The sequence below is a fragment of the Trachurus trachurus genome (genome assembly GCF_905171665.1).
Source record: "Trachurus trachurus genome assembly, chromosome: 8".
NCBI lineage: Eukaryota > Metazoa > Chordata > Actinopteri > Carangiformes > Carangidae > Trachurus > Trachurus trachurus.
Genome location: NC_139905.1, coordinates 24,309,372 through 24,326,022, shown reverse-complemented (window position 1 = coordinate 24,326,022; position 16,651 = coordinate 24,309,372). Strand labels below are relative to the sequence as shown.

The following is a 16,651-nucleotide window of genomic DNA, read 5'->3' as shown; positions in this document are numbered from 1 at the left end:
GTGACACCACCCCTGAGTGGTTACGAATGGAAAACTCCTCTTGTCTTCATGCTTCTTTACACTCACTTCTATGCTCAAAACTTCCTCTTTTGGATTCCATATCTAAATTCACCTTAAATCCAATTGTGAAACAATCTTTTAAAATTCTGACACAGTTCAGACGGAGTTTTTCTCTCAAGGACCTGCCCACTTGTGCTCCTATAACAAAAAACCACCAGTTCATACCATCAATCATAGACGGTGCTTTTCATGAATGGGCTAATAGAGGAGTTGCCACAATAGAGAATCTATTTATTGATAATATTTTTGCATCTTTTGATCAATTAAAATTAAAATTTAACATCCCAAACTCCCATCTTTTTAGATTTTTGCAGCTCCGTAGTTTCATATCAACATCATTTACTCACTTCCCATCCCAACCACCCAATACCCTCCTAAATTCCATTCTTAAGCTTAATTCAGGTTCCAAAGGGAATATTGGGAACGTATATTCCTTACTAAATACATATAATTTGGAACCTTTGACATCATTAAAGATTCAGTGGGAGGACGATTTGGGGTTTGAACTTCCTGAGGAGATTTGGGAAAGAGCTTTAGATAGAATACATTCCTCTTCAATCTGCTTACGACACACAGTTATCCAGTTCAAGGTCATGCATCGTCTTCATTGGTCTAAAGTGAGACTAGCAAAGTTTGCACCTGACGTCGATCCCATTTGTGATCGATGCAGGCAAGCACCAGCTACCCTCTCGCATATGTTCTGGTTTTGTTCAAAACTAGTCAACTTCTGGCAGTCAATATTTAAAACTTTTTCAGATGTTTTACAAGTACCTATTGAACTTTCTGCCATTACTGCCATATTTGGAATAACTCAACAAGATTCTCACCTTAACCGCCAGGCACAGAATATGATAGCTTTTGCATCTCTTATAGCTAGGCGATTAATACTTTTTAAGTGGAAGGAGAAACTTCCCCCAACCTTTAAGATGTGGATTAATGACCTTCTACATCATTTGGTACTAGAGAAGATTCGTTACTCTACAAGAGGATGTATTCAAAAATTTCATGCTACATGGAGACCGTTTTTAAGTTATATAGAGAAATAAGATGTCACTAATTTTGGTGTTTTATATGACTGATACTGTATTATGTACAATTTGAAACCCATAAGGACCACTCTCAATCACTTGTTGATTATTTATTTATTTATTTATTTTTTATTATTTATTTTCTTTTATTTACTTGTTTATCATGCTGTTTTGGTTTAATTAACGACTATTTTTCTTACTATTCTAATTGTGTCACTTTTTAATTTATATAAATATTGATATGTATGTGATGCATGTAATACAAGTAATTGCATACCAACTCAACACAAGATTGTAAAAATGGTGCAGTAATATTGTTGCAGGGATGGGGCTCCGTTGGAGCGGGTGGGGGTGGGGTGGGTGGGGGTTGTTGTTTATATTTGTATTACTCCTGATCATTTATACTTTTGAATTTATGTACTCTGTACATTATCTTTGTATGTGCAAATATAAATAAAAAGACTTGGAGCAAAAAAAAAAATATATTCAAATTACACATTTGATGAGGGTTGCAGCTGATCGGGCACTTTCATAAATACCTTTTAGAGCTTTTTTTTATCCTGAGTACACTTACTGTATGCCTGTGGCTCTTGTCTCAACTGCAGAGTCATCACATTGGACCAAACGTCTTGCATGGCCGCCCATCAGATGTTTACACTGAATTGATGGTGTGAATTATTTAAATGTGGCATGCAGAGCACCAGGATGCAGTAAAGGTAAAGGGAGGCATGCAGCTGTACCAAGGGTCCTGTGGATGCTTGTGTTCATGCATGGATGCGGCGCACATATACCGTATACAAGCATTAGTGGTTGTACAGTATGGTTCTGCAATGTGCATGATTGAGTAAATGTGTTAATGCATACATACAACTTACGTCCCATTGGCTAAATGTGATTTTCTGTGCATGCTTGTGTGGGCAAAGGCAAGGTTTCTGTGGCGACAACAAAGTCACAGAGCAAGCACAGCTCAGTAACATCTCCTCCAGATCTGAACCTCCTTCTTTTTTGCCCTCTGTCTCTCTTCCTTTGCCCCACCGTCTCCTTCCCTTCCACCCCTCACTCTCCGTTTTCTCAAGAGTTTGGAGGGTTTCCATTGTCGGCTCAAGTGTGGCGCGAGCAGTCAGAGAGGGGGGATGGACAAAGAGACGGAGCAGGCTATATGGCCGGGAGGAGAGTAGACCCATGGGACAGGCATCCACTGTGCTGTAAACCATAACGGCCCCATAACAGTCAGATTTCTCATTTCCACGATGCTCAGGCCATTTCTCATCTACCTTCATGACAATCCCACTGAGACCCATACGTGCCAGGACAGCACACTCAGCAATGGAGGAGGGGAGAAGGGAGGTGGAGAAATGTTGAATTGGATGGAATTACAGAGAATGGGGATGGGTTTTGTTGATGATTATTTAGAGGAAGAGCCAAAAAAAACTCCTCAATCACTGGCTGTGATTCCTCATTAGGGCGGTGAATGTGACCTTCACATCAAAGCTACTGTATGTGGGTTTTTGGTATTTTTATTACTTCTTGAAACTTCTGACCTTGTCACCCATTTCATCACTTCTACAGTTATTATTCTTTGCCTCATTCTTGAACATTATCATCCGTAAAATATAGGTCAGAGGCTTTGTGCACATAAAAGGGCCAGTGGCTGTTAATGTGTCTGAGGTAATGCTATATTAATGAAGAGTGGGCAAGACTGGAGCCACCTGCAGCCTGGCTAACAGAAAATCCTGAGGTTAACCTCTTGATTCATTTAGCACCAGTGGGCGTCTCTGAGCTGCAGGACTCCACCCGCCCCCCTGTTAATGGGTACATCATAAAAGAAGGTAACACAATTTACTGGTGATCAGGTCAAATTCAAATTCCTTGTCCTTTTTTTCCCTTTACCAACGTGATCAGATCTGACTAAATATGGCTCATTTTGTTTGTTTTATCTTGTTTCTCTGACTGACTGAAATCTTGAAATAAGCTCTAATTTCATTGGTTATTATCCACCAGGCCAGTTAATGTGAATACATCTGCAATTATTGAACTCTTCTAATGTTATGTACATAATCTGATTAAAAAAACAAACAAACAAGATCAAGGGTGTAGCCTACAACATGTGCCAGTGGCTCTGTATTGCTACAGATTGCACCACTGAGCTAATGCTAATTTCAACATGTTTTCATGCTGATATGGCAATATCTAAACAAAGACTGGCCTGGTGCAAAACATCAATATGTTAGCATATATTGATGTTTTTCACCAGGCCCGTCTTATTAGATTGTTAGTATGCTAATTTCATTCACATGAAGAGAAAACAGGGGCTGATGTGAGTGCCATTCATTTTGAAGGAAATGTTTTGCAGACAAATGTGAATTTAGACCTGATGACAGTGCACAGTGAAAAGTGATGGGATCATGGGGACATGAATGTAGTGGATATGTATTTTATGGCAGTCCAATTAGTTGAGACCTCAAAATCAAGAGTGTCATCCTCATACTTTTGCAGCTGTAGAGAGAAAATTCAGGACTAGTTCAGGAGAAAGTTATTATGATTCATCCTCTGGGAACCACGAATGTCTCTATAATCTTTTGTCAATCTGTCCTGAAGACGTTGACTTGGACAGACCAACCAACTGACATCACCCTCATCTCAAAAAGCTTCTATCCAGTAAAAATCCACTGGCTCGTCCCTGCAGAGAGAAGGAATGCGTCAGAGTTGGTATTGTTGTTAATGGCAGGGTGTGCCCCCAGCAGTTTCTCAGTGAAAGTCGAGTATTATTTTAATAGCTAATTCTGTCTCTTTTATATCTCGTCATGACCCGATTGCAGGAAATGTTATGACAGACTGTCACAATGTTTTTACAGCTCTCAGCTACATCTTCCCCCTGCGTAACTCCGAACTTTCATTCACCTCTCACACTCTGACACAGCCATATGTGTGAGGTCGAGCACACGCAGGCACACAGATGCACTTCCTGTCCAACCCGCTCTACTCCTCTTCCTCTTTCTCTCCCTCTCTCTCTCTCCCTGTCTCAGCTACCAGCTCTGACCTGTGATGTTCCATTTGCTCCAGGAACGGCGGATCAATAGCCACGTATCATTAACCTACATCCCAGAGTGTGCTGAGCTGCAGGCAGGCAGCTGAGCAACCGTACACATGTGCAGCCCTCCTTCCCTCCCCACCATCTTCTTAGTCTGCAGCATCCCTCCATCCCTCTTCCCTCTTAATGTTTGGGTCAGGTTCACGTCCTCTATGCCCAATCAGGAAGAGGAGGGAAGGAGAGAGGGATGCAAGGGGATAAGAGGAGGGAGGGAGGGATGGATGGAGGGAGATAAGGGGAGAGATGGACAGAGGGAGAGAAGGGGAGGGATGGAGAGGGAAAACAAGCTTAGAATACAAATGAGCTGACACACATAATGTATGCCCTCCCTTCCTCTCTCTCTCTCTCTCCTCTCTCTCTCTCTCTCTCTCTCTCTCGATCACTGTCTCTAACACACGCGCGGCTACACTCTCACTCCCTCACACACATGTTCTTGCGCTCTCCCTCTCCTCTGTGTCTCCTCATTGGACTGAAAGCTGCACAGGAGGTAATTTCAGCCACTTAATTTAAAAGTCATCGCTGGTTGTTGGAACAAGCTAATTAAAAGAAGGGTGAGAGTGTGTGTGTGTATGTGTGTGTGTGTGAGTGTGTGTATGTGTGTGTGCGTGTGTGTATGTGTGGAAGATTAGGAGACAGAGACACCGCTACTGCTGCTGCTGCTGCTGCTGCCATCTCTCCGTCTACTCTCTCACGCTTCACTGTGGACCAGGAGGCAGCAGGGGAGAGGAGAGTAGGGAGAAGAAGAAGGAGAAGAAGGAGAAGAAGAGGAGGAAGAGGGGGAGACGTGGAGAGGAGATTTTCACGCCACTTTCCCATCATCTGATCTGACATGGCCACCGCATAGGAATCTGGTGCCACGGCAACCGGCAGCTCGGCGACGAGGTGAGGAGGAAGGGAGGGAAGGATGAATGGATGGATGGATGGATGGATGGATGGATGGATGGATGGACAGATGGCAGGTTTCCGAACAGCACGGACACTTCAGACGTGATGTGGAGGTCACTGCGCTGCACGTTCTACTCTGTAACTGTTAGCCTCATGTTACGTGCTTCTTCCCCAGGTCTTGTAGTGGGTCTGTGGGTGTGTATGTTGTGGTGGTGGTGGTGGTGGGGGGGGAGTGTCTCTCTGTGGTATTCTGTGTTTTGCGGTGGTATTCCCCAAACAGAAGCCCTAATTATCCAGCGCGGGGTAAATCCTATTATGGCTTTACTCTCCTCCTTCACTTTGTTCTATTAATAGTAGGGAGGGATTGCCGTATAGTCGGAGGAGTGGGGTGCTGTGTTTTTTGTTGTTGTTTGTGAGTCAACTCAGGTGTCAGGACCGGTGTATTGTTCATGTTTGCAGCCTGTGTGTTTGTGTTTGTGTGTGTGTATGTGTGTGTGTGTGTGTGAGCACATGAGGCATGACTAGTGTGACTTGTGGTAAAGCATGGGGTCTGAGTTGGAAGAGATTGGTGTGACAATGGCTGGACAAAAAATGGCCACACTACACACACATACACAAATGAGAACTGAGGGATTTGCTCAGATCAACAGTGATAGCTCTGGGCTGCAGGTAAATGCTGAAAAAAACAAAAAAATCCATCAGTTCTCCACAGTGAAAAATCATCTGCAGTCAGATGAATAATATTCAGGTGAGGGCAGAGTCAGCTCTCTGGATGTGGCTCACAGAAACAGGAGAATGACTGACTGACAGTTTGCATTTCAACGCTGCATTACTGCTGCACCTTCTCCCCTGTTAGTTGCTGCACCAATGTGGGCTTATGCAAAATGATATGTGATATGCAAGAGCATTATTTAGTAAAGCACAGATGAGTGTAACGTCAAGCATGAGCCAGATTGCTGTGCCCAATTAGCCTTGTGTGAGTGTGAGTGTGCATGTGTGTGTGAGAGGATGCACTCACATACACAGGCATGTGTACTGTATGTCCTGGGGCAGGGTGGTGGACTGCAGAGGCAGGAGAGAGGACATATGGCTGCCTGGGTCTCTACCCTTTGACTGGAGCAGCAGGGGATTCAAATGTCCTGCTCTCCACAATGTGTAAGTGGATGTGTGTGTGTGTGTGAGTGTGTTATGGTGTTAATTCAACTTTCCCATCTGCAGCTCGCTTTGCTTCTCGTCTCCACCATTTTGATTTCAGTTCTCTCACGTTTTTACTCCTATTGTTGTGTTGTGGGAATCTGTGTGTCGTTGTTTGATTGTGTCTCCTCGGCTTTAAGTCAGTCTTTGTTTCTCTCTCCTAAACAACACACATCTGTGTGTCCGGGCTCAGCTGACAGGTCAGCTTGATTTTCTCTGATTGATAGACAAACTATCAGATTAAGCCCCTTTTGAATTGGACCCCTCTAATCAGATCAAAACCATCTGGGTGCCTCTTCCTTCCACCCAGTTACTCACACACACTCACTCACATGCACACTAACCATGCAGTTTAACCAGAAATTAACCACTAACAGATGTCACACATTGTGGTGCTGTGATCAAGTCGTGTCATGAATCACAAACTGAAATTCAGTATTTATTATACAATGAATCCCAGTGATGCTTCATTACTTCAACAACTTGGAGGCGTTTCTTCACCTGAAGTGGAGACATGTCAGTTCCAGTAACAGCTAAACATTGTCTTCATTACATGATGTTTTGTGTTTGTTTTTCAAGCTTAATAATGTTAGCAAGCTGGCTAACCAGTTGTTTTTCAGTAGTGCAAGAGATTAACATGTGGAATTTAGTTATACTATTATGATTAAACTGTCTCTGTGTCCAGTGGACGGACAGGACTGAGATTCTTTTAGGTGTGAGGCATTTAGTCTCTGCTAAACAAAGATTAGTTTTTTAGTAGAATTAGCTGTTTTGATAATGGGAGGCCACTGGTAAGACTGAATCTAAGGTGTCAAACATCAATAACTATAGACCACTGTATCGCCATTGTGTAGTGCTGTCTAAATGTAAAGTGAGAAATCACTACATTGTATGTAGTGGAATAATTGTATCCCACAATGCACTAGTTCTGATGGTCACTAACCAAGCATCATGTACCATCATGCATTGTGTTTTTACTGAGAAACAGAAAATTGGTGCAAAGAAAATTACCTGTAGTGCCTGGGAGTGTTTTTTGTTTTGTTTTTATTTGTTTTTTTTAACCCATGTGTTGACTTTATAATCCTCTACGTTGAATCCCTGGTTAGTGAATAGGAAATAGTTGTGTGTGAGTGATTTCGGATACAAACTACTGTAAGAGTGTCTTGAGTCTTGTTAAGAAGTGAAAGTAGCATGAACCACTTTAATCCTGGACTCCTCTTTGGAGTTTCCACTGCTAATGTTATGTTAGCTTTGAAAGCAGCTACAATGCTACAGCAGTTACAATTGACAATGTCTTATTTTTCTCAATTTAACTTCTAATAACTGACCACTTTTAAGTAGAATTGAAACAAGTTGGCATATTATTGCCTTTCAATATGGTTAAAGTGTTACACTATTGGTCATTTAGAGTCATGTTTGTGTCTACCAAATACAAGCAAACACCAATTTGTGTCTGCCAGTATTCTTTTGGCTCAGTCTTTGGTCTCTACCAACTCCTGGAGGAAATATCTGGCTCTGATCTGCTCCATTATGTTCACCAGTTAGCTGCTAACTTCGTATGAGAAGGTCATGTTGTTGAAAATGACAAAAAAGAGAGTTGAAAGGAGAACAAAACAACTCCACAATGAACTGAAACTCACCGTAAGTCTCTGTGATGCTGTGGGAAGCAGCAGATATGAGTGACCCCTCTCTCACTGTCACGTTGATACTTTTGGATGTGGAGTCTTTGGTGCTGAACGGCGTCTTTGATCAAGCTGAGCTGAGCAGCTAACCCACAGTGTAATGTAACTAGTTGCTTTTGCTGTTATGTTGAGATATTTTTAGTAAAGCAATCTAACATTTATTATCTAATTTAACTTGTCCAATAGTGTTGAAACTGTTACTGATACAAGGACGGCATCGTGAAGAAGAATTGAATTAGCCTTGAGTTCAGCCCTGCATGCTGAGCAGTGGACAGATTTTCTCACACTAATTAAGCTGCAAACTTGTCACCCAAATCAGCATTCAGAGAGCGAGCGCCTCTGACGAAACCTCACTTCTACAAAATGTGTGTGGGACAGCTCAGAAGTCTGCCTACACCTCTGGGGAATGTAACCTAAGCTTTTGCAGTCCCAGTTCTTGCGGTGAATTCATCCCTGGCTTGGTGTCCCACTTAACAGATTTTAATCATCAAAAGCCTCTCCGCCTCATCTCTGGCCACCTGAGTGGTTTCTCCCCAAACACATTTTCATCACCACCAACTCGCAGCTCATATGCACTTTGTCAGCTGGTGTCCCAAACTGTTGGAGAGAGCCTCTTTGTGCTGCCTCCCACTGAGGGAATGAAAGACTAAGTAACACTTCCCTTCAGTCTCCAGAGGCAAAGAGACAGGAACGATTCCTCCCTCCGTCTCTGTCTCTCTTTCCCTCTCTGCTGGTTTCTGTTACCTGGGGCCTCTGCTTGTTCACCCTGACAGCTACACGCACACACGCACACACATATAGCTACACAGCTGTACACATGCACACACACAGAGTCCAACCAACCCTCTCTAAAAGAAGTCTTGGTTGGCACATTGCGTTGTTCTGCGGGCTGCTAAGAGCTTGGCTTCATGCCTTATTCATCCCTCAGGCCTATTCTTTCCACCAGCGTAGAAAGAATTAGGAACTAGAAAGCTCTCCAGCACATATCACACCCCTCACCAGCAGAATAGAGGTCAACCTCCGAACTACTGAGAAACAAAAAAATAATTTCTCTCGTTTCCTCAGCCTCCTCTCCTCTCCTCTCCTCTCCTCTCCTCTCCTCTCCTCTCCTCTCCTCTCCTCTCCTCTCCCGGGTGATTGAGCATCCATATTAATCAACCTTAAAGAAAGTTTGTGATCTGAGCTCAGGAATGTCAGAGATGAAAACATCACTGGATCCAGCTGAACACTCCTACTCAGTTCTGACACTGTTAGCAAAGTGTGGCAGCAGAGATCACACAGCTCGTACTGCAGGCAGTTCACTGTGAAGAATCCTCCTTCTCGTCCTCTAAACATACTGTTCCTTGTCCTTTCTTTGTGGATTTTACGTATGTTAATCTTCTTTTCTCTGCTTATTTTTTTCTTGGCGTTTGGGTGAAAGCACAGTGAGGCATACTGCTTACAAAGGCAGAAAGCAGTGATTAAAGAAACAGAAAAGCTGAAGTTTGAAGGCTCTACATAACTGATTACATATAAAACCTTAATTTCATGCCGCAGACAGATTATTAATTAATTAAGTCACAGACTATGGAGAAAACATTTAGATACTGCATTGTGTTACTTTTTCAACTTTCTAGTCTATCTGATCCAGTGAGCTGGTTTAATAAATTAATCTTTCATTTTTAATTTAATTTAAGTTAACAACCATGTCAAATAATTCCTGGGACACACCCTGTAGAGCCACAGGCTGAGAGACTCTGCTGAGCAAGGCTATAGTTACCTCTTAGATGCTTTGTAAATCTTGCAAAGTGGCAACATTTAATGGCAATATTAGTTTGATATATTTTGATTGAATACACAGTTATTGTTGAACTTAAAACCAAAGCAGTGGTAGTGCTGCTGGGTCTTCTTGGTGATTATTCACATGTGCTCTTTGAAAAGTTCAGGTGTGGTTTGATCCCAAAAGTTTAAAACTTGACACAAAAGTGCAAGTACAGTACTCAACTTGCACAAGTTCTCTCTGTTTGTTTTTTATTTTTTAAAAAGCTTTTATTTTACATGGCAGTCATTTTAAAAACAACCAACGCATTGCGACCACCACTGGTCAATCAGGGTTTTTCTCCGCAGTGACCACTAACACACCTGCACACAATCACTCTATGAAGTGAAGGAAGGAGGTTCCTTGGAGGAGTTATTGTGTTAGGGACATGGTTGTCAATCAGAAAATATACATAATGTTAGTGTGGCAGGATGAAGGAGGGCCCGGACAGGGTTTGAACCCCAGTCTCCTGGGTAAGAGTCTTGCGCACTGACCATTCGACCAAAGGGATATCCCTGTGGACAAGTAGCCAGGGCGCATGATCAATTGGAGGCAGCACCATCAACTGTCACATTAGTTTTCTTTTTGGTGGAAAGCTGAGACTCTCACCTCAGTCTGTTGAGTACATGGCTACAGCCTGCAGCCTGCAGCTAGTGAGCTTATCTTAGCACCGACTGGACACAGGGAAATATACAGTAGCTAGGCTTTGTACAAAGCTAACAGAATCTGCATACAGGCTTCTAAAGCTCATTAGTCAACACATTATCATATTAGGTGTTGTCACACTGTCTGTTAGTTTGCCAGCTGTTTTGCTGATTGTTCAGCACTTAGCTTCCTGCACCAACTGATTACAAGTAACTGAATTGTGTAACTCACTCAGAAGTTTTAATTCCACCAGACATTAACATGTTTCATTATGAGGTTGTTCAATGATCAGCCTGGGTAGCGAGTCGAGACTACAGAGCAACAGTTCTCATTAAAGCACAGCCCAGAGACGTAGCGTGTGACACAGAAGTTATTTATTTGTTTTTGTTGCTCCTCTTAAGGGTGTTGGGGTATGATGCATGAAAATCCAACAAAAGTATCCCATTGGTTTCAACAGTAAACTGAACAATGCACATAGCCCACGGTAGAACTGAGTTCACTTGTCGTGCATGTGTTAAATATTCATGGATATGGTACATAAATAAACAATAATAAGGTATCACAGAGACAATGTGCAAAAATAAAAGCAGCTCTGTGATGATGCGGACAGAAAGACAAGACATCAAGGATACGATACGATAAACTTTATTGTCCCGCTCGGGTAAATTTGTCTTGGACTCAGCTGCGCCATAAATGCCTTGATGGCAAGGAAACCCCCAGATCCATCCAAAGCTTATTTGTCCTGATTGGATTCCACTTAATCTCACACTCTGGACTTTAATTGACCTCAGGTCGGCAGGTGGACTAACTTGACCTCACCTCTTTCTTTCAGAATAAGGAGACAGACAGCAGGACAGAGGGACGTTCAGAGAAACAGACAGAAGGATGGCGATGGAGGAGAAGCCGGGCGTGAAGAGCAGCAGCTCCATCGTCCCCTGCTTCCTGTTTGTGGAGGTAAGGAACACATTGACATTTTCCTCTGACACTGCGTCTGTGGACAAACCTCAATATCTCAGCTTGACTATCAAAATCTGAGATAATTGTCCAAAAACACGTCATTTCAATTAGAACTGATGAATCTACAGCAAGCTGACCCTTACCAGATAAGCAAAAAAAATATATAGTAGCTGAGGAGGAGTTGAGTTTTTGGATACAAATCTCTTTCATATCTCTGCTGGCTACTTCCTCTTTCTTTGGGCTTTCACACTGACTTATGATTTATCTCTGCAATCGCTGATGCTGTCGGCACAGAACAATGTTTGTGGCTCAGAGATTTGACTCTATCTGAACCCCTCTCGTTGGATGCACTTTCCCCTCCTCGCATCACTACAATCTCAGCCTCACTGCTAAATATTTCAGGCTGAACAGTGGAGTTTGGGACAGCTCAGCAAACATGCTCTCCATCGCTGACATTCCCACTTGGTGTCACACATCCTGCCCTGTCCCGGCACCAGGGGCAGCCAAGGCTTTGTTAAGTGTCTACAGTTGTTCTGTGGTGTGTTGAACGTTTTCCAGCGTATTTTTTTGAACTGCATGATTCATCGAGGTGGTTGTGGATGTCACAGCACAGACAGAGTGGATTTTTCAGTTGTGCTGTGGGCTTTGGAGCTGTGTTGTGCAGATCATGCTAAAGGTCATTGTCTGTGGCAGACCGAAAACACACCATGCACAAATAAACATACAGCTACAGCCCCTGTGGAAAGTGTGTGCTGTGTTGTTTGTGAGAGCAGTCAGACAGATGACTCAGAGGGCAGTGGAAGGCCCACTGCCTTTCACCAAATTGTAACTGAGGTGGAGAAAAGCATGAACTGGTGAGGTAATTAGACTGTCTGTAATCTAATTAGACAAACCAAGCAGTCCAGAAGTTCATTGGCTTCGACTAAGCCAACCATCAGCTTTTCAGCTGGAGTACCCCACGCGTTCAGAGCACTGTCCTGTAACAGATTTAGATAAGCAAAGCTGTTTGTGTTGGACCACTGCATTATAGGTGCATCATGATATTATACAGATGTTGCATGTTTGGATTCACTTTGGTGTGCACATACTGTAGCACACTGCAGCAGCAAACAGGGAGGCAATTTACCAGTACTAGTGCTCAAAACCAGGAGCAGCACAGTGTCAGATGCTGAAAAACCTAGAAGAACACATTTTGATGATCAGGAGATCTGCCTTTTTCTTGAAATTCAGAGAGTCCTGCACCCCTGTTTTGTAGTTGGCTGCAGAGTTTATGTCACTATATATGATTTTTTAAAGATTTGCATCTAGCTGGTTTCATGCATATTAGATGAAATATCAATGCCCCAAAATGTTTGGTGGAAAATATGACAAACAATAGATAAAAAAAAAAATTTCACAATATTAATTGTCCAGTATTGTATGATGACAAAGCCATTTATATTTTGCAATGGTTTGCTTTTGCCTCCACTGTGTAGCAGTGAGACATTCACTGAGTGTTTGATCATGTCACGTTAGTTGATGGGAATGGGCTTGCAAAGTGTTGTCTGAGAGAATCGACAGCACTCATGGTAGTGATTACACTTTCTTTATCATATAAGATGTACAGCAAGAGGTCAGTCTACTGCTGACTACTTTTGATTAAGTAAATTTGTTGGATTATAATGTATGTGAGTTATTTGCTGTTTTAGGTATTTACTGTATTTGTCCAGTAGTAGCCACATTTCTGAAATGTTATCATAAAGTCTAGTTGGCATCATAACTGGAGAGGTATAGAGTATACCTGAACACATCATCAAGTCTTCCCTGTCCACCTCTTGTACTGTACCTCTGTGCCTGGCGGTCCCCAAACGGGACCAGCAAACAATAGTTACTGGAACCTGCCCAGCTCACGTGAACCTGTCTGTGAAACATTGGTCCCCTCGGTTATAATATACTGTAAAAAGCTCTCCATTAGGCCACTCCACCATATGCCTCCCACACATCAGCTCTCATCCCTTAGGTCTTAGTCAATTCCCTTTGCTAGCCCTACATCTGTGTGTGTGTGTGTGTGTGATAGAGAGAGAGGATATTTCTGTCCATTTGCACTGGGCTGGAGAAGCAGACAGGACCGGAGAAAAGAGGCCAGCAGCTGTTACCTGTAATGGAGGCAGTGAACGAGGTCTCCTTCTGCTTGCAGAGTTACAGCATGAATGTGTGCATGGAAACTAGAGAAAGGCTAAAGCTAACAAGTTATTACCTCAGCAAATATATAGTTTATATGTATTGACTGAAATAACTGATTCAAAGTGATTTAAGTTGTATACCATGTTGTGGAGAAATTCTGCATTTATCTGTGTATCATATGCAAATAGAACAGAAAAGACAACACTGGAGGAGCTACAGTAGTCAGGACAGAACTTTTTCTTAAAGCAGATATCAGTGGAATGTTTTTGTTAATATAAGTCCTAAATAGTCCTATTTTCCGTCAGCAATCACTTACATGAAGTATTTCAGCCTAAACACGAGTCTCTCCGTCACTCTGCTCTGCTGTAACCCGAGGAGAAAATTTTCCTTGTGGGATACAAGTGTTATCCAATGAGGAGAGAGAACGGCATGAAGGGCTGTGTGTGTAGCCAAGGGATGCGCGTGAATGTGGTGACGTAGCACGAGGACCAATTGATGCCTGACAAGGGCGGGGGCTGCTAACTCATGGTGCGTTCAAAGAAACTCGTACTTTGTGTTTTTCCTTCCTGTGAAGTCATACCAGTTCGATCTGGTACGAGTTCACGGGTCGGAAGTTACGAGTGGCCGTTATAGGGAACTTTCACAGACAACAGGATGGTAAAAACACGAGCTACGGGTTACCTGGAACGCTACCAAGTCGTAGTTGTGACTTGAAGCTGTAACTTACGGTTTCAAAAGCCTGCCTTGAACGCAGCATTAGCCGAAACGGCCGTGAAGCTGATATCTGCTTTAAGCCATGCACACGCACTGTATATCAGCAACAGTAAAACTCTTTTAAAATGATCAATCCTTCATTGCAATATGAGTTTTGCAGTGTGTCCACACACAGAGCACTTTAGCTTCATTTTTCCATTGTTCTTTTCACATGTCTTTTTATTTGTCATTGTCTTTCACCATACAACACAACACATACAGTATGTGAGGATTTTTTGGACTATTTTATGTAATCCTGTTCTAACAAAACGCTCTTTTTTAAACTATATTTTTGGACTTTTATGCCTTTAGTTGATAGGACAGCTGTAGAGAGACAGAGAGAAGGGGAATGACATGCAGCAAAGGGCCACTGTTGGAATCAAACCAGGGCTGCAGTGGCGAGGACTGTAGCCTCTGCCTATGGGGCGCCTGCTCTCCCCACTGAGCTAAACAACACCCCAACAAAACACTCTTTGACTACATTGTTTATACACAGTATGTTTTGCTTTTATTTTTAGGATGAGATCTAATAAGTGTTGATTAACGTTGGCTTAAGCTGCTGCAGTGTAAACCAAGGTTTAACAGACTTGCTGTGCCTTTTGCGGTTGCCAAGGTATCGATGGTCACTATCTGGGGGAGGGGCCTCGTGAGTAGTCAACTGATTTAACCTAAAGGAGCCATATATCAGTACTGCTATTGATACATACAGTACAGTAGTTAACAGTAGCATCAATAGCTGTTACCCACCAGATTTTGAGTTCAGCATCAAACTTACTATACTGTAAGTCATTTACTCACCAACAAGTGGGTCCAGTTGAAAAAGTAAATATTAGCATGCTAACCTGCTGGGCATCTGTCCTGAAGACGCCCCCACTCATAACTCGTGACAAGAAATGTTTGGTGGCAGCAAAAACAGCCTTTAGAGGCTGAATTTTATATTTGTCTGAAGGCAGCCTTAGTTTTCTTCTGTATTAACATTTTGTAACATGGTACATTCTAGTGAATAATTCAATAGTCGGGCTACATGCAGGAAAGGGGAACTAAGACTGTTTATTATGCCACAGCATAAAACTCCCTGCCAGCCACTGAAGATAATTATATTGTAGTGTTATTTACCATATGTAACGTTTCTGTAGAGTGAAAATATTAAAAGGGGGGCACTCAGCGGGGAGGACAACCTAATTTGCTAAGGATTGGAAAAACATGTTTTAATCCCTGGTATACAGAGAACTGATGTATTATTCTCCATTTAGATAAAATCCAGCAACAGGCCTCTTGTTGATGCAAGTTGTAAAATCAGGGCACTGAGTCACAGTCTGAACTGGGTTTGGAGGAGTCGATCTGATTACTGATGCTGTTGCTAAGCAGAGAGCAACATCACAGGCTTTTCCTCTCTCTCTCTCTCTCTCTCTCTCTCTCTCTCTCTCTCTCTCTCTCTCTCTCTCTCTCTCTCTCTCTCTCTCTCTCTCTCATTCTTGCTGCTTTGTTACAGCATAACTTCCATTCAAAGTTTTTGCAGAACAATGGTTTTCTAACTCTCGAATCTGGAATATGATAACAGAGGATGCCTTTGTATAAGAATTATACAGAGCCCCTACTGCTCAGAATTACTTCCATAAAATCTTTTACTCCCACAAGTTTTTTTTTTTTTTTAATTAGCACTCAATTCAGAGATGTGTGTTTTTGTCACAGGAAATCACACTCAAACTAAAATGAAGGATACATCTTATATAGTAAAAACAGCTGTTTCCATACCTTAACCTGACTGTATGACAAGATATACAGGAAATACATTGTCAAGACTGTAATCATTTTCATGTTGATTATTGATTTATGAAGAATTAAAGGAAGAAATCAAGAGATAATGAAAGAAATACAGTAAAGACATACAGTTCATTGGTGTGATGTCAGATATCAGTCTGTCATGTTGCTCAATAAAAAGTCATTTTAGATGACATATACTGTATGAAGGCTACCTGGTCTTCTTCCACCTCTGTGGTTTCCTTATCCCCAGAAAGTGGTGGGCTCTTCTCCACACTGTTGGTGGTCAGGTTCTGATCTGCAGCCTCCTCCTGCTGGATGTTCATATTAACTCAGGTACCATTGTTGTGAATGTCAGAATATGGTTCCAGGCTGTACAGCTAGTCCCTTTGGATGCTTGGTGCTGAGCATGAATGCTATCTCACATCAACACCCTCTTTCATACTTTTCAGTCAGCCAGTCATCCAACCATTTGTCCACATGGAGACTCCCTGGATTGGTTGTCAGTCTGTTGCCCACACATGCATCCATAATCACACCTTCTGCGGCAATCCAGAGAAACCAAATCACATGCACAGTGTTACCTGTGTGTCTCCCATGTATCTAAGATACATACCCTGGAGCCTCTCCCTGT

The 16,651-nt window shown here is 42.4% G+C and overlaps 1 protein-coding gene across 4 annotated transcripts in view; it reads left to right on the top strand.

Annotated features, from left to right (window-relative positions):
• The window catches only part of plppr2a (phospholipid phosphatase related 2a), a 108,762-nt gene that overhangs the window by 49,819 nt on the left and 42,292 nt on the right, over positions 1-16,651 (top strand). For 3 of the 4 annotated variants that reach the window (XM_083976818.1, XM_083976821.1, XM_083976820.1), the window contains exons 1-2: positions 4,805-5,061; positions 11,216-11,337. In XM_083976818.1, coding sequence (XP_083832944.1) covers positions 11,269-11,337 — 69 coding nt within the window. In that variant the 5' untranslated portion in view covers positions 4,805-5,061; positions 11,216-11,268. Of the gene's footprint in view, positions 1-4,804; positions 5,062-11,215; positions 11,338-16,651 lie in introns of those variants that run through there. The other variant, XM_083976819.1, reaches the window with a different exon arrangement.